Below are 26,239 nucleotides of genomic sequence, written 5' to 3' on the forward strand. Positions count from 1 at the left end.
TTGCCTGTTGCTTAAAAGAATTCCTTCCTTGCAGGTAGCCAAGCAGGGGGAAGGGGGGCGGGTGATTGGCACTGAGCTTTTTCGCGTTTGGGTAGCAGTGATCTTCCATGATACCAGCCACGTGGTGGGAGGAGGGATAAAGCTATCATCCCAGAGAATTGGATGGGGGGGTGGTTTCTGCTGCTGCAAGTTAACAGGAAAGAAGCAGCACTGAACGGGCTTTGCTTGCTATTTGGTAAAGGAGGGCGCAGGATATATGAAGGTTGCTGAAGACAATGGCTCACCATGGCCGCATGGAAGCCGAATTCTGCTGCCCAGACCTGCGTCTGTGAAATCTCTAACACCAGAGCCACAGGCACTCAATATTAAGATGCAAAATGCGACCTTGTAGTCAAATCACATGTGCTGTGTAAGGTGAATAGTGTTGTTGTGAAAGAGTATAAGCATTGTTCTGTAAAATGTATCTTTTTAAATACTTCTCTCCCTTTTTTCCCTCCCTCATGCAGCTGCAAATTTTTCAAGCCTCCCTACTCCATCCCGATGGCTATCTCAGATAAGGCGGAGGAAAAAAAAGATGCGAGATGAAATGTTCTTGGAAATCATGGAAGTGACCCGCAATGAAAGAGCTCATCTGAATGAGTGGAAGGACGTGGTATCAAATTACAGGAAAGATGCCAGTGAACATGAGGACAGGAGGGACACTCGAGATGAGAGGTGGCGGCAGGAAGATCAGAGGTGTAGGCAGGAAGATCAACGGTGGTGGAATGCAACTCTAGGGCTACTGCGTGATCAAACTGACATGCTCTGGCGTATGGTGGAGCTTCAGGAAGAGCAGCGAGGTCACAGAGTGCTGCTGCAGCCCATGTATAACCACCCTCACCATGTTCCACATCCTCCTCACCCAGATGTGTAAGAACGCGTGGGGGGAGGCTCCGTGCACCTGCCTGCCCCACCCCCGTGGACAGCCCAACCAAAAGGCTGTCATTACTTTGAAATTTTTTTACTAGCCTTTTCCTTCCCTTCTATCCTCCCAAACCACACCCGGGCTACCTTGTCAGTTCTCTCCCTCTTTTTATAATGAATTAATAAAGAATACATTATTTTTAAACGATAGTGACTGTATTTCCTTAAGCAAGCTGTAATCAAAGGGGGAGGGTGGGTTGTTTACAGGGAATGAGTCAGTCAAGGGTGGGGGTTCATCAAGGGGAAACAAACACAGCAGTCACATCGTACCCTGGCCCGTGATGAAACTCATTTTCAAAGCTTCTCTGATGCACACCTCTTCCTGGTGTGCTCTTCTAATCACCCTGGTATCTGGCTGTGCGTAATCAGTGGCCAGGTGATTTGCCTCAGCCTCCCACCCCACCATAAAGGTCTCCCCCTTACTCTCACAGAGATTGTGGAGCACACAGCAAGCAGCAATAACAAAGGGGACATTGATTTGGCTGAGGTCTGAGCGAGTCAGTAATGTGCGCCAGCGTGCCTTTAAACGGCCAAATGCACATTCTACCACCATTCTGCACTTGCTCAGCCTGTAGTTGAACAGCTCCTGACTACTGTCCAGGCTGCCTGTGTATGGCTTCATGAGCCATGGCATCAAGGGGTAGGCTGGGTCCCCCAGGATAACTACAGGCATTTGAACATCCCCAGCTGTTATTTTCTGGTCTGGGAAGTAATTCCCTTGCTGCAGCCATTTAAACAGAGTAGTGTTCCTGAAGACGCGAGCGTCATGAACCCTTCCTGGGCATCCCACGTGGATGTTGGTGAAACGTCCCTTGTGATCCACCAGTGCTTGCAGCACCATTGAAAAGTAGCCCTTGTGGTTTACGTACTGGGTGCCCGGGTGCTCCAGTGCCAAGATAGGGATATGGGTTCCATCTATCGCCCCACCACAGTTAGGGAATCCCATTGCAGCAAAGCCATCCATTATGACCTGCACATTTGCCAGAGTCACAACCTTTCATAGCAGCAGCTTAAAGATTGCTTTGGCTATTTGCATCACAGCAGCCCCCACAGTAGATTTTCCCACTCCAAATTGATTCCCAGCTGACCAGTAGCTGTCTGGTGTTGCAAGCTTCCAGAGGGCTATTGCCACTCGCTTCTCAACTGTGAGGGCTGCTCTCATCTTGGTATTCTGGCGTTTCAGGGCAGGGGAAAGCAAGTCACAAAGTTCCATGAAAGTGCCCTTAACACATGCGAAAGTTTTGCAGCCACTGGGAATCGTCCCAAACCTGCAAAACTATGCGGTCCCACCAGTCTGTGCTTGTTTCCCGGGCCCAAAATCAGCGTTCAATGGCTAGAACCTGCCCCATTACCAGTAGGATCTCCAAAGCGCAGGGGCTCACGGTTTGAGAGAATTCTGTGTCCATGTTCTCATCACTCTCGTCACCGCTCTGCCGTAGCTGCCGCCTCCTCACCTAGTTTTGCAGGTCCTGGTTCAGCATAGACTGCACGATAATGTGCAAGGTGTTTACAACGTCCATGATTGCTGTCTTGAGCTGAGCAGGGTCCATGCTTGCTGTGCTATGGCGTCTGCACAGTTCACCCAGGAAAAAAGGCACGAAACGGTTGTTTGCTGCTTTCATGGAAGGAGGGGTTAGGCTGTACCCAGAACCACCCGCAACAATGTTTTTTGCCCCATCAGGCACTGGGATCTCAACCCAGAATTCCAAGGGCAGGGGAGACTGCGGAAACTATGGGATAGCTATGGGATAGCTACCCAGAGTGCAACGCTCCGGATATCGACGCCAGCCTCGGTACATGGATGCACACCACCGAATTAATGTGCTTAGTGTGGCTGTGTGCACTCGACTTTATACAATCTGTTTTAAAAAACCGGTTTCTGTAAAATCGGTATAATCCCGTAGTGTAGACGTACCCTCTGCTTAGCCAGTGGAAAGAGGGGAACTTTTTAACTGCAGATCTGCTGAAATTCCTTTGTTAAGTTTCAGTTGAAGCAAACCTGTAATCACTTGCCTTGGTTTACAGTACCCTCATTTGTAAAGTGTGAGGAATGGGGAATCTTACACTATTACTTTGCTACTACTGGCAGTTCATATCACCCGACATAAATTAGTTTGGAAATTCTTTCTCAGCGCTCACTTTCTTATGCATATTTGGAGAGGGAAGGAGAGAATGCAGGTGTGTTTCTTAAACTCAGGCTCCCTTGCCCGTAAAAATCTCATCTATGTTTTTGTTTGTTTGCTCCTTTTTTAAAAAACAAACAAACAATAGGAAAACATTATTTGGCAGAACAGTGGTGGGAATGCAACCTGCTAATCAAAAGGATTCAGATCGATCTGTGCATTGCCAAGGTCTCTCCTTCCCACCCAGTGGAGGGAGAAAAGAAAGAAAAAGAAAGAGAGCGAAGGCATAGAGCTTCTCTCCTTCAGCAATCTCACAAATGCAAAACCTTCCACTCCAGTGACTCCTCATTAACTTACCGAATCTGACAGTCTAATTATCACAGCTGCTTCGCGCTTAGAATAAATAAATACTAAAGTAGATGTTTAAAGAAATTGAGAAGGGAAATTCAGTCATCTAGACAGTCAATAGAGAGAGTTTATTTTAAATTTTTATATTCTTATGTATTTATATCATTTTGGGAAAGATAATGAGATAGTTGTCTTTCAGGCTAATTGAGTTCCTAGGCTCATGGCTGCTTGCTGTCACTGTCTCAAACTTAGCGTTAACTTTTGTGCCTTAGAAATCTGATCGCTGCATCTCCATTTACGGTTCTCTGCTGATAACCTGGTGAAGGCAGAAGTGCAGTCAAGAGTGGAAAGTGACTAAATGGTATTGCTGGTCACAGCAAACAAGACAACTAAATCTTTTTAGATTTGCCTGCAATGGTCTTAAAGGAAAAGTGCAACTTAAAGAAACCTGATACTATTTTGTAATTAGACGAAATAATACAGACTGTCTAGTAACCTCTTAGCGTGTGGTGCCTGTAAATATTCAAGAGTATTAACAGCACCCATCGGTCATGGATGTTCTGCTGCCTGAACATTTACTTATTAAACATAGGCCCACTGTAGAGTTACTTTGGATTTACACCAGAGTGACTGAGAGCAGCATTGTCTGTTGTACTTAGTTTGCCAGAGTGCATATGGGCCAAACTTTGAGGTTTATACTCAAGGCTAGTTGTACTTTTTCAGGAGCATGAATGGGGGAATAGGCACAGGGAACCTTCCTTCCTTCCCATCACCCAGCCCTACTCCCTTGTGCTCCTGTACAGGAGCCAGGCACTGTCCTACTCGTGCTCAGGCAGCACAAAATCAGCTGCAGGCACTTCAAAGGGGTTAGCAGAGGCTACATTTCCAGAGGCCTGTGCCTCCAGGAGCTCCTGCTCTAGGGTGGTGCACCTTTGGATTGCCTGCTACCAACAGCTGTGGTATAAAGGCACTCAGTCTTTACACAGGCAGAACTTCCATACAAGTCAGCCTCTCTGAAAATCAGGTCACTTGAGGCTGATGGGAATTTTGCCTGAGTAAGGAATGAGAAAAGATTTGGAAAATTGTCCCGAAATAACCGTATAGCAGGGGTGGATACAGCTCGTGAGCCGTTATAAGCCGACCTGCGAGCTCCTGCTGGGGAGCAGGGTCTGGGGTTTGCTCCGCTCCGGTGATCCAGCTGGGGCGCTTGGTCAGGGGCCACACCACGCAGCTCGGCCCCGCTCCAGCCTGGGCGCTGGGTCAGGGGCTGCACCATGCGGCTCAGCTTCACTCCAGCTGGGGCGCTGGGGCAGAGGAGGGGGGGCGCACTACACGGTTCGGCCCCGCTCTGGTGCTCCAGTTAGGGCACTGGGTCAGGGGCCACTCCACACAGCTCTCAGAAGCCATGGCATGGCCCCACTCCAGCTCCTACGTGCGCCAATGGCCCTCTCTTGCACTCCAATTGGAGCTGCAGAGGCAGTTCCTGCAGATGGGGCAGCATGCAGAGCTGCCTGGCCGCACCTCCACATAGGAGCCAGAGAAGGGACATGCCACTGCTTCCGGGAGCCGCTTGAGGTATGCGGTGCCCAGAGCCTACACCCCTGAGCCTCTTCGCACGCCCCAACCCCCTGCCCCAGCCCTGATCCCCCTCCCACTCTCCAAAGCCCTTGATTCCAGCTTGGAGCATCCTCCTGCACCCCAAAACTCTCATCCCCAGCCCACCCCAGAGCCTGCACCCCCAGCTGGAACCTGCACCCCTTCCCGCATCCCTACCCCAACCCTGATCCCCCTCCTACCCTCTGAACCCCGTGGTCCCAGCCCAGAGTACACTCCTATACCCCAAATGCCTCATTCCCAGCCCCACCCAGAGCCCACCCCCCCACCCAGAGCCCTCACCCCTTCCTGCACCCCAACCCCAATTTTGTGAGCATTCATGGTCTGGCATACAATTTCTGTTCCCCGATGTGGCACTCAGGCCAAAAAGTTTGCCCACCCCTGCCCTCTAGAAAGGATTGCCTTGATTCATGGGCCAGCATAAACTGAGGTTGTTGTTTAACACCAACTGCAGAACTTTGAGTCACTCCCATATAAGTCATATTAAAACTGGATTTATACATTTAAAATGGCCTTAAAACTTTCAATGCATCTAAAATTGATTTTCAACATGAAGTGTCTAACAGTGAGTCCTGAGGATGTCTCCATCCAAACGGCAGAACTCAGCGGTGGAACAGGCACGTGGTCGGACACTGATGTGAGTACATAAACTTTTCAGTTGTGACTGAGAATCTAATCAAAGCAGCTGACTCAGTCAAGAGATTATTTCACAGACAATAGCCTCCTGCAGGCTGCCTATTGACTTTACACTAGGCTGCACTGGGCCAGTGGGAGCTCTAGTGTCCGCATGAACAAGGTAGTGCTGTTTTAACCACTGTGTTGTCTAGGTCTGCTCTGAGCAGAGTTACTTCATACAGCGGCTAAAAGGCCTGTGCCCTGTTGACACCAGCACCCCACACACTGGAACCGAAGTGCTGGTAGCAACAATGGGGAATTTTACGCCAACCAGACAGAGCAGACACACCATATGTGCCTGAAAGTGGCTGGGAAGCACTCTTGCATGTCTTGAAATCTCTCATCACCAGTTCACAAAGCGTGAAATTCCCCTCCTAGCAAAGGCCCAGCATCAGGCCCGTGCACCACTTAAATCTTACTTAGCCCCTCAAAATAGGACTTGAGTGAGCCTTAATGGTCCATAGGCCTTGGGCTGATCCTCTGCACAGGGCTGGATGTCACCCACTTTGTGAGAAAAGCTTCTGTTGAGCTGGCCCTTTAGTCCAATGGGAACTTGAAGGCTCATCAGGCTTAGACCTCTGTGATTCCTCTATTCCTGGTAATCAAGCATCATAGTCTTGGGTTCTTGAGTGAAGCTGCTCTCTAGTTAAGTTCTTCCTACAGGACTATATTGGTGCCATCCACAAAGTGCAGCAGCTTGCTGCCTTCCCATCCCAAAGGACAGTTCTAAAGCCTTTGAAGGCAAACGAAATGTAAAAATAAACTACATTTGCAGCTATGGCAAATACTACTTTGCCTTAGTTCTGATGGCACACAACCTCGGGGGCTAACTTAGTGTGAGGCCATTAGAAATGGGTAACTAGAATGAAAGGAAGAGGGAGCTCTGTTTTTCCACATAAATTGTTCAATCGACATGCTGGTGTTCAGGCTGTAAACACTGAACCATACCAGGCAGCAGGATGCAATTCACTGGTCTAACTTGTGGCTGTATCTGCATTGCTGTGGCAGGGGACTGTGTCATAGGGTAGTTCAGGGTGAGAAGGGGTGAAAATTGCTACACCTTTTTAAAGGGAACAGCATTGCTGGCTCCAGACTACCAGCTCATTCTGACAAAGGCAGGACCATGACCCTTCGATATACAGCAGTACAGGGGTGCTGATGTATTTGAGTGTAGCTGGACTGTGAGTGGGGTTTGAACCTAGGACCTACTGTGCTGAAAGCTTGAATCTATGTCATTGGTGCTAAAGGTGGAGTACATTAGCTGGCAGCTTGCAGCCTCTTATGTGGACTAACCAGTAGAGGGAGGATTAAGACCCATACTCTGTTAGTGTGGGTTATACCACTTCCCCAGTATCTTGTATCAATGGAGCACAAAGACCATATTCTAGCCCCCTCTACTCAGGTTCTCAAGCGGGAAGAAAGAGCTCCCTGCTTCCTGTCACCCAGCTCTCAGGCTCACGGGCCAGCAGCCACTGTCTGTCCATTAGCATTCACTTCAGTAATCACAAAGATGTTATTTAGAAGGGCTCTGGCCTTTGAATCATTGGTTCCCCAATTTCCTCTCAGAAGTAACCTTTAGGAGATATCCTCTGGCTACAAACTTGTCAGGGCAACTTATGTAAAGGACAGTTCAAGCTACAATTATTTCACAAAAAGATAAAAGAATTTCCAGGGGGAGCATTTTTTATGTTGATTTTGTTGGTTTCTCTCCCCCTTATTTTGGTTCCTCTCTGAATTCCTTGAAGTCTAACCCCCCCCTTTTTACCTTTATCACGAACTCATTCTTTGCCCTCCTGCTTTAACTTTCTCCTTCTGAGGACACAAACTACTCCCCAACATCCTTCAGAACAGAGTAGGAACAGAACATATTTAAAATCTGCACTGTTGTTATAGCAACGAGAATGCAAAATTTCAATTCTAAAATGATGTGATACCAAAATGACATGGGAGAACAAATGTCTTACATGATCATAGCAATGGAGATGGATGCATTGGGAATTATTCAAACTTGCCTAATTTGTACAGTCCTAATGAGTTGCTCATGAATATGATCTTGTACAATCATACTGTACTTGTTTCAATCCAATAGACTTAAATTTTGTTCCCAGCATATTCGTTGCTATGCTAACGACATGTAATTTCTTGTCCACTGAGGTGCCTCTCACTGCTATGCAGTGCAATACCAGTGACAATAAATACGAGATGGTATATTAACCCATGTGAAAAGAATTCATCCCCTGTATGGAAATATGCCTTGGATATTATATCTTGTCCAGGAGAGTGACACATTGTGCCAATCTGTTGTCTCATTCCCTCTCCTATTTCTCCTTTCTCTCTCTCTCCCCCTTTCTGTCTTACTGTCTGTCTGTCTCTGTACCTATTTTTTCCACACTCTCTCTTTCTCTGTCTCTTGGCACTGGCACTTTCATCTCCTCCCTTGGGGATTTGAGATGTCACTGCAGGAAGTGCTTGTCCGCCTCTGCGGCAGCAGCAGAGCCCTGTGGCTTTGACAAACCTCATTTAATTGGGAGGAAGCCAGGAGGGTTTGAAAGAACTGAAACAGCCACAAAACTCCTTTTATCAGGCATAATTTAAACTCTGCATGGAAAAAACCCTATATGTATAAAGAAAAGTCAACTTCCCTCCTGCTGTGAGTGCTCCCCTCCTCCCCCCCGGCACAGGCAGGCTCCTGCGAGATTCCATCTTTCATTTTTCTGAAAGTGTCAAAGTAGATTTGTGCTCTGTGACTGGGTGAACAGAAAAGGAATACAGATGTGTCTCTCTCACTCAGGCCTGGTCTACACTATGTGTTTTAACCAAATTTAGCAGCGTTAAACAGATTTAACCCTGCACCCGTCCACACAACGAGGACCTTTATATCGATATAAAGGGCTCTTTAAACCGGTTTCTGTACTCCTCCCCGATGAGAGGAGTAGCGCTGAAATCAGTATTGCCATGTCAGATTAGGGTTAGTGTGGCCGCAAATCGACGGAATTGGCCTCCGGGCGGTATCCCACAGTGCACCATTGTGACTGCTCTGGAAAGCAATCTGAACTCAGATGCACTGGCAAGGTAGACAGGAAAAGCCTTGCGAACTTTTGAATTTCATTTCCTGTTTGCCCAGCATGGAGCTCTGATCAGCACGGGTGGTGATGCAGTCCCAAATCCAAAAAGAGCTCCAGCATGGACCGTACAGGAGATACTGGATCTGATCGCTGTATGGGGAGACAAATCTGTTCTATCAGAGCTCCGTTACAGAAGATGAAATGACAAAGCATTTGAAAAAAATCTCCAGGCTATGATAGACAGAGGCCACAGCATGTGACAAGCGTAACGGAGAGCCAAAGAATCAAATGGACGCTCATGGAGGGAGGGAGGGGGACTGAGGACTCCAGCTATCCCACAGTCCCTGCAGTTTCCGGAAAGCATTTGCATTCTTGGCTGAGCTCCCAATGCCTGAAGGGTCAAAAACATTTTCCTGGGTGTTTCAGGGTATACGTCGTCAATTTACACCCTTCCCCCCCCCCCGGCAAAAGAAAAGGGAAAAAATAGTTTCTTGCCTTTTTTCAGTGTCACCCTATGCCTACTGCATGCTGCTGGTAGACGGGGTGCTGCAGCGCTGAACACCAGCATCCCCTTCCCGGTGGCAGATGGTACAATATGACTGTTATCCATTGTCATCATCAGCCCGTGAGTGCTCCTGGCTGGCCTCGGTGAGGTCGGCCAAGGGTGCCTGGGTAAAAATGGGAATGACTCCCGGTCATCCCCAGCAGATGTTACAGAACGGCTGGTAACCATCTTCATCATAGCAGCTGGAGGCTGAGCTCCATCAGTCCTCCCACCTTTCATGTCTAAAGAAAGGATTCTGTACTGCCTGGACTATCATAGCAGCGGGAGGCTGGACTCCTCTCCCCCGCCACCCTTTAATGTCCTGCCTGGACTATCATAGCAGCTGGAGGCTTCCTCCCCCTCATTTTATCTCATTGAAAAGTCAGTGTTTCTTATTCCTGCATTCTTTATTACTTCATCACACAAATGGTGGGACACTGCCATGGTAGCCCAGGAGGGTTGGGGAAGGAGGGAAGCAATGGGTGGACTTGTTGCAGGGGCACCCCCTAGAATGGCATACAGCTCATCATTTCTGCAGGATCTCTGGGGCTCTGACCCAGAGCGGCTGTGCTCTCTGGCTCTCTAGTAGACTTGCCCCATATTCTAGGCAGGACTGACTCTATTTTTAGACAAAACATAAAGAAGGGAATGACCCGGGAAGTCATTCCCATTTTTGTCCATGCGTCCCCGGCCGACCTCAGTGAGGCCAGCCAGGAGCACCCATGACAGCAGCAGACGGTACAGAATGACTGATAACTATCATTTCATTGCCAATTTATAATGGCATGGCAGATGGTGCAATAGGGATGGTAACCGTCTCTGCTACCTTGCAAAGGCAAATGAATGCTGCTGTGTAGCTCTGCAGTACCGTGTCTGTCAGCAGCATCCAGTACACATACAGTGACAGTGACAAAAGGCAAAACGGGCTCTATGGTTGCCATGCTATGGAGTCTGCCAGGGCAATCCAGGGAAAAAGGGCGCAAAATGATTGGCTGCCATTGCTTTCATGGAGGAAGGATTGAGTGATGACATTTACCCAGAATCATCCGCGACACTGTTTTTGTATTGGGATCTCAATCCAGAATTCCAATGGGTGGGGGAGACTGCGGGAACTATGGGATAGCTATGGGATAGCTACCCACAGTGCAAGGCTCCGGAAATCGATGCTAGCCTTGGTACATGGACACACACCACCGAATTAATGTGCTTAGTGTGGCCGCGTGCACTCGACTTTATACAATCTGTTTTACAAAACTGGTTTATGTAAAATTGGAATAATCCCGTAGTGTAGACATACCCTCACATACAGCACCTTCAGAAGGGTAGTAGTGCAGGAGAGATGCTAGCTGCAAGCCTTTTTGCTTGGGATATGTCAGAAAATCCAAAAACAAAAGTTTTCAAATAACTTTGCAGCTTGGGCCAAGAAAGTTCCTCCTTAATCACCCTTATCTAGAAAAGGAGCTGGTGCCCAGGAATCTTTGGAGAATGCCAGGACCACTGGGCACATTATGCATGGCGAGGAAGAGATTTTCCAGCTCTGTAGCTAGGCAGGCACCATTCTCTAGGTACTGGAGTAGTATGTGAATGTGTGGTTTTTGTTTGTATGTGATGAGTGAGCTACAGAGGGAGAGAGAAATAAATGCAGGTAGTTCTAAGGGAGAGCTGGTATGACAGGATGCAAAGGACAGCTGGTGTCTTCAAACTTCAAAAGGCAGCAGGAGGTCTATTTCGGGGAACAAGGGCTAACACATTGCACCAAGCAGCTGGGAATTCAGGATATGAGCAAATCACAATTTGAATTAAACTACTCCCTCTGAAAATACAGCATCACCCAGCTCTAAGAAAGAACTCTGGACTCGTAGTTACACAATTGGGGAAAGGTGGCACTATTTCAAGGCATTCACATCATTCCTTTTTCAATGAACCCCCAATATTAAGGTCCCCTCCATGTTCCTTTCTAATATTAAGATATTGTCATGTGTTGAGAAAAAAAGCTAACACTTGTTCAAACTGCAGCTCAGAGCCCCAAAACGTTGCAGCTTATGGGAGCCTAGCAGGAGCCCTCAGGCTTTGAATTTACTAGGGATGCTCTTAACAAATCAAATGTGAAGTAGCTCCCTTCTTCCTGAGATGGGATCAGGAGATAACGTACCATTACAAAGCTGATACAGCTGACATGGCAGAGCACTGAAGAAGTTATGAACAAGTGCATCCTGTGCAGAGACCCGCTCTCGAGGAAAAGCTTTTAACATTTTCGATGCCAGGTCTTCAGCTCCTGGCACCCGGCCCAGCCTAGAAAAGCAAGAGAAATAAATTGCGCCAGAGATGGGTCCAAGCCAGATAGCTAAGATCTGGAACCAGATCTGGATCTGAACTTCCTTTAAAGCTTGGGGGTTAGGGAGGGAGAGAGGTGCACAATCTGGGGAATTTGTGTATGCCGTTATGGAGATATGGGCCTGTCCTGAAGTTTGGAGCTTCATGGGAACTTACTCCATTTTGAGGGTGCATATGTCCAAGAATTTGGTTCAGACCCATCTCCAAATAAACCTGTTTAGAATCCTCCCTTCTCCCTTTTGAAGATAAATTGTTACTTAGCAAAGAAAGGGATTGGAATAAAAAAAGACACTAGCAATTATGGAGGGCTGAATATTACATGTGTCACAACTAGAACCTCACATGTTACTATTATGGTCAGGCTCTTAGAAATGCATAGGTGAGAAAATGTCAAATGTCAACTTGCCAATACTCTGCTAGACCTGTCAGGGTATGTCTATGCAGCAAGTCGGGCTCGTGCTGTGGGGCTGTTTCATTGCTGTGTAGATTTTCGGGCGCGGGCTGGAGCTGGGCTGTAGGACCGTGCAGGGTGGGAGGGTCCCAGAGCTCGGGCTCCAGCCCATGCTTGGAAGTCTACACAGCAATGAAACAGCCCTGTACCCCAAGCACTGCGAGCCCAAGTAGGCTGGCATGGGCAAGCCATGGGTTTTTCTTAGCTGTGTAGAGATATACCTTCAGTGGCCACTTTAGATTTGCGTTCAGAATTAAGAAGCCAAATAAAATATCCTTTCTCCATATACTACCCTCTAGTTTCACTGTGCAATTGGGCTGTACATGTGTTGGAGCTGCGCCGATGTGAATCACTTGCTCAGGATGAATGTTTTAAACAAGAAAATATGCCCAGTAAATGTCACTGGCAAGTGGCCGACTCCCAGAGCTGACTGCAGCTGGGAGACTAGGAAGTGAAGGAGAGAAAACAAACAAACAAGCAAACAAATAAAAACAGGGCTTTTGGTTTTACAGCTTTTACTTTGTTTGCTCTGCTCCTGGTGTTTCAGCATCAGGTGGCACATCAGAGCTTGGCCTGTTGTGTTTCTACTGACTACCCCAGCTGGTGCTTCCCCTCTAAATGACATCACAGGCCTGGTATCGGCCTTGTGTCCTACTGTTTCATTCCTCTAATGCTTATGCTGCACAGAGCACCTCACGCTCCAGGTAAGGAGAGAGGATGTTAAAAAAGAGACACTAGAGCACACAGCTTTGGAAAAAGTCAGGTCTTAGCTACTCTAGGCTGTGATGGATGATTGCTCAATTCTCACCTCAGGCAAAACCATACCAGCCCCTGCTGGTTAGGGGAGCAAGATACTGGGACTCAAATTGTAGGTGTTAGCCTGTGGTAAGGCAGAGGGTGCAAGGCTCTTCCCCTCTCCTTGTGATCCTCTTTGCCCTGCTTGGTATCCCCATCCTCAAGGCTGTATGCTATGCCACCAGGCTTTCCAGTACCTCTCTTCCAGGCTCCACCCAGCTCCCAAGCACTGGGTAGAACTCCTTAACTGGCCATGGAGGGTTTAACACTATGAAGTTCTCCTTCCCTTCTCAAGAGCTCAGTGTGCCGCCTCTATAGTGTTTAGATCCTGCTGACTTAGGCCCTGGCTACACTGGCGCTTTACAGCGCTGCAACTTTCTCGCTCAGGGGTGTGAAAAAAACACCCCCCTGAGCGCTGCAAGATACAGCACTGTAAAGTACCAGTGTAAACAGTGCCGCAGCGCTGGGAGCGCGGCTCCCACCGCTGCAAGCTAATCCCCATGAGGAGGTGGAGTACGTGCAGCGCTGGGAGAGCTCTCTCCCAGCGCTGGTGCTGCGACCACTCTCACACTTCAAAGCACTGCTGCGGCAGCACTGCCGGGGCAGCGCTTTGAAGTTTCAAGTGTAACCAAGCCCTTAGAGAGTCAGAAACGAAGAATCAAAGCTGGCGTAGCATTCAGTGCAGAACTCTGCTGCTAAGGCACTGGCCAGCTCGTTGGTGTTAGCTTTAATGAACCCTTTCAAGTTTTAGTGACTGGGTCCTATTACCAAGAGACTGTGGTGAGTGAGAAGGAAGCTGTGCCACTCAGCATGGTGTCAGGGAATACATCCATTTCCCTGTTCATAATAGTAGCAAGAAGGGAGCCTGGTATCCAAGTTAGAGAAGTGATAGTTTGGGTATTCCTGAAAGTTTCTGAAGACATTGATTAAAATTGCATGTGTGTCTAAGAACAGTACTTTTCTGATGACTTCAGCAGTGTCTCCTTTCAGAAATTCAGAACAGAGGCTAAGGATGCCAGCTCTACAGCAGAGCATATTTTCCCCTGGAGTGGTACTGGACAAAGAAGTGAGGTACTGAACAATTATGGTTAAAAGGGTAGTTACTATGTAAATGCCATATTCCACCCTGGACCTACAGATGTGTGAGCGCTTTGGAGCAGTGTGACAGGGCGCTGAGCAGAAACACTGCATAATCAGCCCCCTGCCACTCCAGCCCCATTTAGGTGAATAAAGTGGAGCTGGAAAGAACCTGCCGTAATTGGGGAATGAGAGCCAGCTGCCAGGCCAGGGCTTTATAAGAGGCTGGGAAGAAGGCAGTGGGGTGGTGAGATGAAGGAGAGTGAGGGAGGGCACCTAAGGAGAAAGCCTTTCCGCCTGGGTTCAGACCCAAGGAACCCAGAGCTGTACAGGTTGTATGGTGAGAACGTGGTAGAAGCACAAACTTGTAAATAAAAGCGCTAGTGGTTTCAGAACCCAAGGGTGGCTGAGTGACTTTATCTGAGCATAGCAGAGGCAGGCGCCAGGCAGGCCAGCTGCACTCTGCTATAAGTGGGAATAGTCTTTTTAGCTAGCCTATGAGTGCAGAGCACCTAGCACAATGGGGTGCTTAGACAGGGAAGGTCTGTAGTGCTGAATGTCCCTGGCCACGTTGTGCAGCTTTACTCCAGGCAGCGAAAACCTCCACAGTGTTATTACTAATCTGGTGCAGCCAGGTTCATCACAGATGACAGCATGGCTGCTGCCAGTCCATGATCAGGCAATGTTCCCCTCCTGACCTCAAATCCGATCTTCAGGGATTAAGGTGCAGGAATGTTATCTCTGAGGTGACCTAGGTGGCTAAAAAGTGCCAGCTAGCAGTGACCAGGGATTACTTCAATCCTCTCAAGGCCACTCCACAATAATACTTCCCTATTATTGATCAAATCAGACACTAGTGACCAGGCCCTCTGAAATAGATGTGGGTACTGTGATGAGTGAAAAGCAATTTCCCAGATTATAAATACTTTTCCTTGGCAGTGGAGGGAAGGAGGAGGGGGAGCTATTTTAATGCTGACACTCTAGCACTGGAGAGAGTGAGTGAGAAAGGTGCTCCACTCTGCATTGTTTGAAGTGCTGTCTTTAGGATGAGCTGCTAAATCAAGGCCCAGGCCACCTCTAGTAGCATTTGGTCACTGAAGAATGTGAGTTCGCCTGCCTTAACTAACCCCAAGATCATTTTCTGACAAGACCACTGTATGCCTTACCTAACTCATTCTGGCAATATTCCTATCAGCTATTTCTATGCAAGAGAAATTGGTCATCAAGTCTGCTCCAGAGGGCCTGGGAAAGCATGACCTTCCTGAATCAAATTATGCCCCTCAAATAGTCACACATAATGCTGTGGAACTGCTGCTCGTCTGAGAATAATAAAGCCAGTATGTGCCTATCCCTACTGCAGTTTCTCAGAATCTGATGCTTACCTTATGGCAGGTCTGATTATTACTAAGAACTGCCGTACTCATCCTGAACTCACTGAAGGGAGCTCATTTAAAGTTAAATGGTTGCATATAAAAACAAACAAACCCAGAGGCTGCTTTGACATTGCTGTCATAGGTAGCTTACCTGGCACAGATCATCTGGAGCCCCTGAGGTCTACTGGAGATGACCCTCTCTAGAAAGTTAATATGCAATCACAAGATTAAACAAAAATCAAGCAAACAACCATTCTTTGAGCCCTTACAAAAACATGCACTTGGAATTTCAAAGATTCCTATAGAATCTGTCACTGTAGCATTTATAAATATACATTATTCCTATTGGACTTGAATATCAGCATTGATGTTAATAAGGCTGTTAGCAGTCTGTAACCCTTTCTTTTCATACACCTATGAGAGCAGGTCTTGGTCCTAATTCTGTTTCCATTAAAGCCAGTGGGAGTTCTGCTTTTGACTTTCACAGAAGCAAAATCAGTCCCCAGAACCTAAGACTAAGAAATCAGGGGTAGTGTTGCCTAGTCAGAACCAAGGACCCAGTCCAGCAAGCAGATCTGCCTGGGCAGACCCTTACACCCAATCCCCCACTGAGGTCCAGGAGCTCCCACATAGGTACAAGGGTTCGCCTTTATGGATCTGATTGCAGGACAGAGCCTGAGTGAGGGCTTTAGGACAGTGGTTCTCAACCAGGGGTCCATGGACCCCTGGGGATAGGTGAGGTCTTCCAGGGGGTACATCAACTCATCTAGATATTTGCCTAGTTTTACAACAGGCTACATAATAAGCACTAGCGAAGACAGTGCAAATGAAAATTTCACACAGACAATGACTTGTTTATACTGCTCTATATACTATACACTGAAATGTAAGTACCATATTTATGTTCAAATTGATTTCTTTTATAATTAAAATAAATAAAATAATGGTAAAAATGAGACAGTAAGCAATGTTTCAGTACCAGTGTGCTGTGATACCTTTGTATTGTTATGTCTGATTGTGTAAGCAAGTCGTTTTTAAGTGAGGTGTAACTTGGGGTTACGCAAGACAAATCAGACTCCTGAACAGGGTAAAGTAGTCTGGAAAGGTTGAGAGCCACTGCTCTAGGATGGCTAAGTGGCTTAGCCAGATTCCCACTGCCATGCTTGCTTTATAACCTTTCTAGCAGACTGAAACCTTGCAGAATTGCAGTTTGGGAGGGGGTTGGTTTTTTTAACGGTCAATTTTTAAAACAACTGGAATCTTTTTGATTTATACATTGAGAGTGAAAACAATTTTTCAAATATCATCTTTCACTTTTCAAGCTCAAAAATTAATGTAACATCACACGTGTGGCATCCATAGTATGGACTAGTCACTTGAAGCTTTCAAAAAAGAGAAAAAGAAACAATCCCCTTTGAGCTTTTTAACTGGTACATTCTTATCACCAAACAATTCCCTGTCACTGGAATTGCAGTCTGCACATTGCATTGCACTGACACAGTTCTGGGCTTTCATTCCACTTCACTGTTCCATGGAGTTTCACTCTCTCCCAAACTATCAGTAGGGGCCCATTGTATTTCATTTCAAATAAGGGAAATATTGCATCTTCACAGCCATTATAACACCAAAGCCTTAAAAATAATTTTTAATGTGAGATTTCCTGCAGCTGCTTTGCACCCTTTAGATTGAAATGGCTCAGAAGGAGCCATTATTTTCCACAGTGCCACAGTGCAGTAGTCTGAAGTCCAAAAATTCTATGGGCTAGATCTTCTGGTGGTGGTGACATATTACTCCATTGCCTTCAGTGGTTTTAGGATGATGTACACCTTCTGAGGATTTTGCCCACTGAGTTCAATGGAGCTGTGTCAATTTACAGCAGTAGAGGATCTGGCCCTGTATATCCACATTTAGGGTCACAAGATAGTGCCTGGCTGTTGCATGAGTGCACTGAGGTGGGGAGAGTGAAAGGAGCCTTCTTTGTCACTCCTTATGCCTCCTGCAAAGTCTGTTGGGATGGGATTGTAGAGACACAAAGCACCTGTGATTCCCTACTTTGCTAGGATGTCCACAATCACCCAGTGCAGCTTCCAAGGAGACGTTCACATCTGTGTGGAAAGCCCACAGCAGACTTGTACAGCACATGGTGTTCAAAATGAGACTTAAATGGGATTTAAGTGGTTGATATGTATTAAGCAGGCTTTCTGAACAGGGATGAATGTGACCCAAAGTGTGCAGTGCTGGCCAGAGTCAGAAGCTATTGGCAGAGGACTTCTATGAAGTCTCAGCTACATCTAAAAGTTACCCTCACTTGGCAGATCATGGATGGTGGGTAGCAGTGAAAACACTTCTAGAGCACAGCTAACTCCAGGCATCCCTAGCAGCAGGACTGAATCAAACCCACAGATTTTACAGGAAGGTGAAGGTTAAGGCAGAACTATAGTTGTAGTAATATTACAAGAAACTCCTAAATTAATTAAATTAATCTTGGGACCATTCCTGAAATCTCTTCATAGGCCAGACCCCCACTGAAGTCAGTAAGGATTGCAGGATTCGGTCCACAGTATGTCCTAACCATAGTGCTGTCTCACTAACAGTCTTACTAATGTTCACCATGTTGACTTACAAGTTTGAGCTATACAGGTGTATAGTTACCATCGTTTTACTACAATGACTACAGGATTCCTTTGCAGTACTGAGTGTAATTGAAGTAGCACTCCCCAAACTGCCACAAGGCAATGCACTGTATCTACTGATCTGAGATAGTAAGGGATAAAACTGTTTACCAGTCTTATTAGCTGCCTTAACATGTAACTCTACAATGATTTATCAGACAAACAGAATTAAGACTGAGCTCTATGACAAACCAGTGTTCACTTTTACAGTGCAATGTAATATTTAGTAATCTGCACAATGGTACAGAAGAGTAGGTAGGCACTTAAAAAAATAGGATTTTAGGTAAAATCAAAAATACACCCTAGGTTTATTCTTGGAACATCCTGAGAACTATAACTTAATTAATAAACATGTGAATGGACAGATGGCAGTTCTTTGATACCTTCTCCCACCCCTCCTCCTCCTGATGGGGGATGGTTCCTTCTGCTGATTGGCTTTTCAAATCCTAGTGTTAGGAAAACACTGGAGAGGAGAATCTGAGGCAACCTAAACAACTCCAATTCAAATTCCTCTTCAGTTCTGATGAAAACACAAAGATGTACAAATCAGGGAGTGTAATTAATTGCTGTAGGAGAGCCAGCTCAACCTCCTGGAGATCTGTGTGCAGATCTTATGCTTTCTGCTCCAAAGGGGGACACTGGTTATATCAGTCACATGGTCCCACCCCACCACTTCTTCCCAGATCTCTGAACAGCTTTCCATAGGTTCAGTGTAGAGGAAGGAGTTAAGCCAGGCTGGAGGAATGGACGTGCATTGTTGTTCCACCAACCTCACCAGGAGTCTTCAGAAAAGTTAATGCAGCCTGAGGTTAGATTACATATTCTTTGGAGCCCTTCCCTTGCTTTGGAACTCCCTTGAAACAGGCTGCTGGGATAGGCACATGCGTCCCAGGACAAGCTCCCTGTCACACGTCCCTCAGAGTTAAAGGAGTTTCAGGGCTAATGGTGGGTTGGGATTGGGAAAGCTCAGGCAGCATGACTTCAATGGAGTCCTGTAGGTAGGGAGCTGGAAGGAGGCTGTGTGCTACCTTTATGCTCCCCTGTCCTGGGGCAGGCCCCAGTATACATTAGAGCAGCTTCAAGGGTGCTCTAGCATGTGCCCATCTGCAAAGGCCCTCAAGTACCTGTGACCGATGACGATCTCTGGAGAACAAAGGTGTTCTACATGCCCCTCTTCCTTAGCCATATCCTCTATCCTAAGAGAAACTGGATGGAGTAGCATAGAGCCACATATTCTAGCCCCATGCCACATGGGGCAACCCTTGTACCAGGGAGACCTCAGGTAGCTGGCTAAGCCAGTTTTGTGCCAGTGGACAAGTGCAAAACAGCTCAGCTCTGGCTCAAGCAGTGTAGAATCAGGGTCATTGTTTGCCTTTGGTAGCAGCGTAACTGCTTAATGCAGGCACCTTGTTTGAAGCCACAAGCTACTTCAGGGTAGACTATTAACTGGGGGCCTGATTCTCTTCTTCCTTGCACCTTGTGTAGTAATTTACACCCTTGGAAAGTGATTGTAAATAAATAAACAGGGTGCGAGAAAGTGGTGAGCCAGGCTTTAGGGCCGGGTCATGCATTATTTCATTTGGTGCACAGACATGTTTGCAAAGACATAAATGAATAAACTCTCGAAACAATCTTTTCAGCAACAGTTTTTCCCCATTAGGCTGGGCAAACAAGTAGCTGACGCCTTTAGATTGTATCACAGTGTAAGCAATACTTCAGAAATGTAGCAGACTCCTGCCTCCAAATGCTAATGAAGTCACTAATAGTAGCTGACTGTATAAATTGTGATTAGATTCATTACTGTTTTAGTGCCAGAGCTCTGGAAATAGCTCCCTGGGAGTTACTATTAGCATCTTTTATAACCCCTTCCTCTAATCAATCATTGAAATTAACTCAGACCTATATCCCTTTTGGATCACTGTTAACCATTTCCCTGGGATCTTCCTTTCTCCCTCCTTTTTGTTTTATTTTGTTTTCTCACCTTTTACTAAATTTGTGGTAATTATTTGTCTGTTTTGAGTAGAGATGCAGTTTGTTTTAAAGCAGAGAGCAAAGAAAAGGGATGAAAAGAAATAATGTTATCCCAAAAAGAGTGTAAAATTATTTATAATTTTACATGATTTATAATTATTTAGCTTATTATAGAACTTTTTGCCTATTAATATGACTGATTGAAATTTTTCCGACAAAATGGTTGTCCATCAGAAAATGCTGATTTGACAAAATCAGAATGTTTTATGGAAATATATCAATTTAGTCAATGTTTTTGACAAAAAATCATTCAAAGAATTCAAAATATTTAATTTTGACCATACCAAAACATTTCAGTTAGACTTCAGTGTTACATTTTATTATGTTATAATCTACAATATAAAGGTAATATAATAAAAACAGCATCAGTAAAATCAAAATGAAATGTTCTGATTTTTCCTAAGCAAAATTTTGGAATTTCCATTCTGTGGGAAATTTCAACATTTTGAATGTTCATTCTGATTTGGAATGAAAAAAATTGAAATTCCGTGTTGAATGAGATTCTGGGTTCCAACCAGCTCTACCTCTTAAATTAGGCTAGAGATACAGTGTTGTCTAGTGTTCTGAACACAAGGCTGGGAGCCAGGAACTCCTGAATTCTACTGCTGAATATCCCACTGCCTTGCTGTGTAAACTTGGGTGAGTCATTTAATCTCTCTGGCTTGGTTTTCCCACCTGTATAATGGGGAGAATAATACTGATCTACCTCAGAATGGTGGTATTAGGGTTAGCTAATGAGCAACATACTGCAGTCCTTGCCCAAGCAAAACTCCCATAGGAGACTTTTGCTTTAGTAAGTACTGTTGTGTGTGCCATATGATGTGTACAGAACTTTGAAAATGTATGCAAAACTCTATAAATGTGAGGCCCTGCTTCAGGAAAAGCATTTACACATGTGCTTAAATCTATCTCTGTTCAGAAAAGCACACTGGGGCTTAACGTTAACTATAAAGTAAAGCATGTGCTTCAGTGCCCTTCCTGAACATGAATCTTTCCCTAAATTGCTGTCTGAATTACTATTTTATTATATCAGTTCGGAACAGGTGCAAAATTCAGAAAGGAACTTTAAATACAATAAATGAGTGACTAGACGAAATGTAAGCTTTTTTTAAAAAAACATCATTTTGAAATATGATGAGCTAACAAAATTGTGCTACTTCCTTTAATCCTTGGGGATACAGGACTAATATTAAAACACAGGTTTTTCAAATCCTTTACAAGTACTTACATCTGCCAGAATTTGTAACTACCTCATGCTTCAGGTTTTAAGGCAATCTCTAACTATTAGGGATCAGGATGAGACCTAATTTGGTGGAGGGGGAAAAGTATCCCTCATCTGCCCACTGCAAGGTTTCTTGCCCCTTCCTCTGAAGCATCTCGTTCTGGCCACTGTCAGAGACAGGAGACTGACTGGACGGACTTTGGGTCTGATCTAGTTTGACAATTCCTATATTCTGAACAAGGCCAGTGGCAAGATGGACACCTTCCAACTTCATTAGTGTGGAAAATATTATTACTATTCTTATTTGAAGTAGTTCTCAAAGACCTCAGACAGGCTTGAGGCGCTCTTGTAAGCGGCACATTACAAACACTCAGGTAAATATAGTTCCTGCCTCAAAGGGTAAAACAGATCTAGGGCTTGTCTACATCAGAAAGTTGCAGCGCTGGTGAGGGAGTTACAGCGCTGCAACTTTGAGAGTGTCCACATCTGCAGGGCATCACCAGCGCTGCAACTCCCTGTTTGCAGCGCTGGCCGTACTCCCGTTTTGTCTCGGGTGTAGAGGATCCAGCGCTGGTGATCCAGCGCTGGTAATGCAATGTAGACACTCACCAGCGCTTTTCTTGACCTCCGTGGAAGGAGGAAGCCTCTGGTAATCAAGCTGGTTTCCTTTCGCGGTTTGCTCTCTCGGTCCCGGAGCCAGCCAGCAAACCGCGGGGAAGGAGACCTGCTTGCTCGGGGTTCCGGGACCGAGAGAGCAAACCGGGAACGCCGCGGTTTGCTCTCTCGGTCCCGGAGCCAGCCAGCAAACCGCGGGGAAGGAGACCTGCTTGCTCGGGGTTCCGGGACCGAGAGAGCAAACCGGGAACGCCGCGGTTTGCTCTCTCGGTCCCGGAGCCAGCCAGCAAACCGCGGGGAAGGAGACCTGCTTGCTCGGGGTTCCGGGACCGAGAGAGCAAACCGGGAACGCCGCGGTTTGCTCTCTCGGTCCCGGAGCCAGCCAGCAAACCGCGGGGAAGGAGACCTGCTTGCTCGGGGTTCCGGGACCGAGAGAGCAAACCGGGAACGCCGCGGTTTGCTCTCTCGGTCCCGGAGCCAGCCAGCAAACCGCGGGGAAGGAGACCTGCTTGCTCGGGGTTCCGGGACCGAGAGAGCAAACCGGGAACGCCGCGGTTTGCTCTCTCGGTCCCGGAGCCAGCCAGCAAACCGCGGGGAAGGAGACCTGCTTGCTCGGGGTTCCGGGACCGAGAGAGCAAACCGGGAACGCCGCGGTTTGCTCTCTCGGTCCCGGAGCCAGCCAGCAAACCGCGGGGAAGGAGACCTGCTTGCTCGGGGTTCCGGGACCGAGAGAGCAAACCGCGGCGAAGCTGGTTTCCTTTCCCGGTTTGCTCTCTCGGTCCCGGAACCCCGAGCAAGCAGGTCTCCTTCCCCGCGGTTTGCTGGCTGGCTCCGGGACCGAGAGAGCAAACCGCGGCGTTCCCGGTTTGCTCTCTCGGTCCCGGAACCCCGAGCAAGCAGGTCTCCTTCCCCGCGGTTTGCTGGCTGGCTCCGGGACCGAGAGAGCAAACCGCGGCGTTCCCGGTTTGCTCTCTCGGTCCCGGAACCCCGAGCAAGCAGGTCTCCTTCCCCGCGGTTTGCTGGCTGGCTCCGGGACCGAGAGAGCAAACCGCGGCGTTCCCGGTTTGCTCTCTCGGTCCCGGAACCCCGAGCAAGCAGGTCTCCTTCCCCGCGGTTTGCTGGCTGGCTCCGGGACCGAGAGAGCAAACCGCGGCGTTCCCGGTTTGCTCTCTCGGTCCCGGAACCCCGAGCAAGCAGGTCTCCTTCCCCGCGGTTTGCTGGCTGGCTCCGGGACCGAGAGAGCAAACCGCGGCGAAGCTGGTTTCCTTTCCCGGTTTGCTCTCTCGGTCCCGGAACCCCCCTTGAAGCCGCCCAACAGCGCTGCAGTGTGGCCACATCTAACACCACTTGCAGCGCTGGTTGCTGTAAGTGTGGCCACTCTGCAGCGCTGGCCCTATACAGCTGTACTAATACAGCTGTAACAACCAGCGCTGCAAAATTTTAGATGTAGACATGGCCCTACAGTTTTAAAGCAATGTAAATAGATACTGATTGAAGATAAAGGAATTCAAGGATCTTTGAATACTGTTCAACAAAATGGGTGAAATACTGATCAAGTGATATATGATTATGGTGATGTACACACAAGATAATGATACCTTTTATGGCTGATTGGTCTTAACTAACAATGAGTGCAAACCCTAGATACTCAGTAATTCTGTTATTTTCGAGCAATACAAAATGCAATGTCTGCTCATTAGAAAAGACCTCTCCATTGCAAAACAAAGGTAAACTGCTAATGGGCAGATAATGAGACAAGCAAACCAAGAGGACAAAAGTTAAAGTAGAAAACAATCCCATTTGATGAACATTGAAGATGATATTAAATGCTGCTACTTGAAGGCAATGTTTTTGCATACGTGCACAAGAAAATACTTGTATGCAGTGTTGTTGTAGCCATGTTGGTCCCAGGATATTAGAAAGACAAGGTGGGTGAGGTGATAAACTGGAGCCATAAACTCACTGAACATTAAATCTCTCCTCATCATCCTATCCACTCATTATACTCCGCACCCGAACATAGCCATTATATGAACAACATACCCTCATATCTCAATGTCTGCACTTTGACCTGTCAACTTTTTACCCCCAATTTGGGATATTGCAGATGATGTATTCCGTATGCCACCCGATCTTCACACCCCTTGATAATCTGTATGTTATTCTCTGATAACCAGAAACTTCTGTGCTTAAAGTCTGTACCATTCACTTTTTTTTAAAACATCATCTTAATAACATCTTTTATTGGACCAACTTCTGTTGGTGAGAGAGAGAGAAGCTTTCAAGCTTACCCAGAGCTCTTCTTCAGACCAACTTCGGTTGGTCTAATGAAAGACATTACCTCACCCACCTTGCCTCAAGAAAATATTTATCTATCCTCAGCAAAACTGGTGGTGCAGCAGGATAGAATCAGTGTGGCTGTGTGGCATAGACTGCAGTACATGCCCAATGCCAGACATAGCGAGACTGATGGCACTGCTCCTGAGTTCCTGGGTTCCTATTCCCTTTGGGTCCAAAACTACATGCAGTTTATTACGAAATAAAGATCTCCATCATTTTAGGATTCAGTTTCCTTCTATCCCATAGATACTTCTTGTTAAATGAAGTCTCAGTACAGAAAGTGAGATTACAAAAAACAACCCACTCTGAGAGCTGAGACTTCATTTGTATGCAAAAATGTAATTGGATGCTGCTGTTTCAGTGCTTGTTGTTTCTTGCTTCCATCTGCTGGTGGAAAGTTGAAAAAGCCAGGGACTCTGAAAATGCCTCTGTATTTGGAGGTAGGGGGGAGCTCATTTTTAGAAGCATCTAAATCCCATTCCTGGTAGCAGAGCCGCCTGCATATATTCCATAAATGATACTAGTGAGCCTCTTTTGCTTTAAATGTCATTGCTACATCTTGAACTTCCTTGTAAAACTCATCTACCATGATTGAGATGATACTAACCAACATAAAAAACACCAAACGTTCTTCTGTTGCTCAGCATTAAAAGGCATTTAAGGCAACTAGTGCTAACAAAGTTGTAAGAACATTATGAACTGTTCCCTTCCCTTTGGAATCCATGTGTCAGAGAGTAGAGATGTGAAAAACTCATCATATCAGTAACTAAATTACAGTCTGGCAAAAACATTGGTTAATGTCATGTGCTGTTATTCCTAATTCTTTCCTGCCTGGTGTCTAGATTCTAACTTGTAACCATTAGTGGAGGTGGATCAAGACACTGGCCTTCTCATGCCACAAATGGAGTTGAGAGGGGATTTAAACTCCTTGCTTTTCAGTGTGGTGAAATGAACCCAGCAGTAGATTAATGCAAGGATTTGAACTCACACAGCGTGAGAGCTTTCAAAAATAGTGTTAACAGAGCTACAACTGCCTCTTTCACAGGAAGCAAAAGAAGAGAGACAAAAACATGAACAAACACAGGACAAAGTCTTGCCATTGCTGTTGAGGATACAGTGGCTCCTGAGTGCAGTGGGACTGGCAGGTGGGCCACTAAGAGGCCAGACAGGGGCTTTCCATACCCATGACTTGCTGCCGTGACTGGTTCTGCAGCCATGCAGGCTGGGTCAGAATAAGGGCAGGGTGCCCATGGATCCACAGTTATGTGTATCCACTAAGTAAAGAGGGGGAGTGCAAGGGCTAGCCGTTGGACACTGCAGCCCAGGGCACTGCTTCTGGCCCGAGGGAGACTTCCTTGCCTCACCTTCCTGTTCAGTTGGGTTTTGGACCTGGGCTGAGGATTTGGCACATAAGCAACGATAGCTGAGTTAAAATGATGTAAAAGAAGGACAGAGTTTTCTTTAATATAGGGCCCTATTCTGAACTGTTTTATGCAAGGGAGCAAAGGGGCTTAAGGTGCCCTATTACTGCCTTGTACAGGCTAGGAGAGAGCATCCTCCGTGGGGGGCTGTTACTTCCCCTCCTGTGGGCAGGAAGTGATTGCAGCCCTGACCCAGGGCCCACACAATTGCATGCCACCCCTTGGTCAGGGTTTGTGTCAAAGCTACATTTGGGGAGCCCCTCATGGTGCCAGGTGCACCTAGAGGTTCCATTTTAATAGGATCCTACAGACCTATCTAGTCCAGGAACCCTTCTGACCACAACACGGTGAGGTCACCGCAGTTCTGAAGCTGATCCTGTGCAACTGAAGCCAATGGGAGATTTCCTATTCATTTCAATGAGAATAGGATCAGACCCTCTGTGCTTTGTTTTGTGATATTCCCCTTCTGTGTCTCCAGGCATGGACCTGGTTATTTATTATCTGTGCTTATAGTGCGGTGCTGTGAACATCAATGGTACTAGCTATATACAGACTAGTATCTAGGTTTGGAGAAAC

The 26,239-nt window shown here is 46.7% G+C and overlaps 1 protein-coding gene across 1 annotated transcript in view; it reads right to left on the bottom strand.

Annotated features, from left to right (window-relative positions):
• Positions 1-26,239, bottom strand: part of CDK15 (cyclin dependent kinase 15) — a 72,736-nt gene that overhangs the window by 11,840 nt on the left and 34,657 nt on the right. The window contains exons 11-12 of the mRNA XM_030581019.1: positions 15,514-15,562; positions 11,485-11,624 (exon numbers count right to left, since the gene is read on the bottom strand). Coding sequence (XP_030436879.1) covers positions 11,485-11,624; positions 15,514-15,562 — 189 coding nt within the window. The remainder of the gene's footprint in view (positions 1-11,484; positions 11,625-15,513; positions 15,563-26,239) is intronic.

Source organism: Gopherus evgoodei, chromosome 11 (assembly GCF_007399415.2).
Source record: "Gopherus evgoodei ecotype Sinaloan lineage chromosome 11, rGopEvg1_v1.p, whole genome shotgun sequence".
NCBI lineage: Eukaryota > Metazoa > Chordata > Testudines > Testudinidae > Gopherus > Gopherus evgoodei.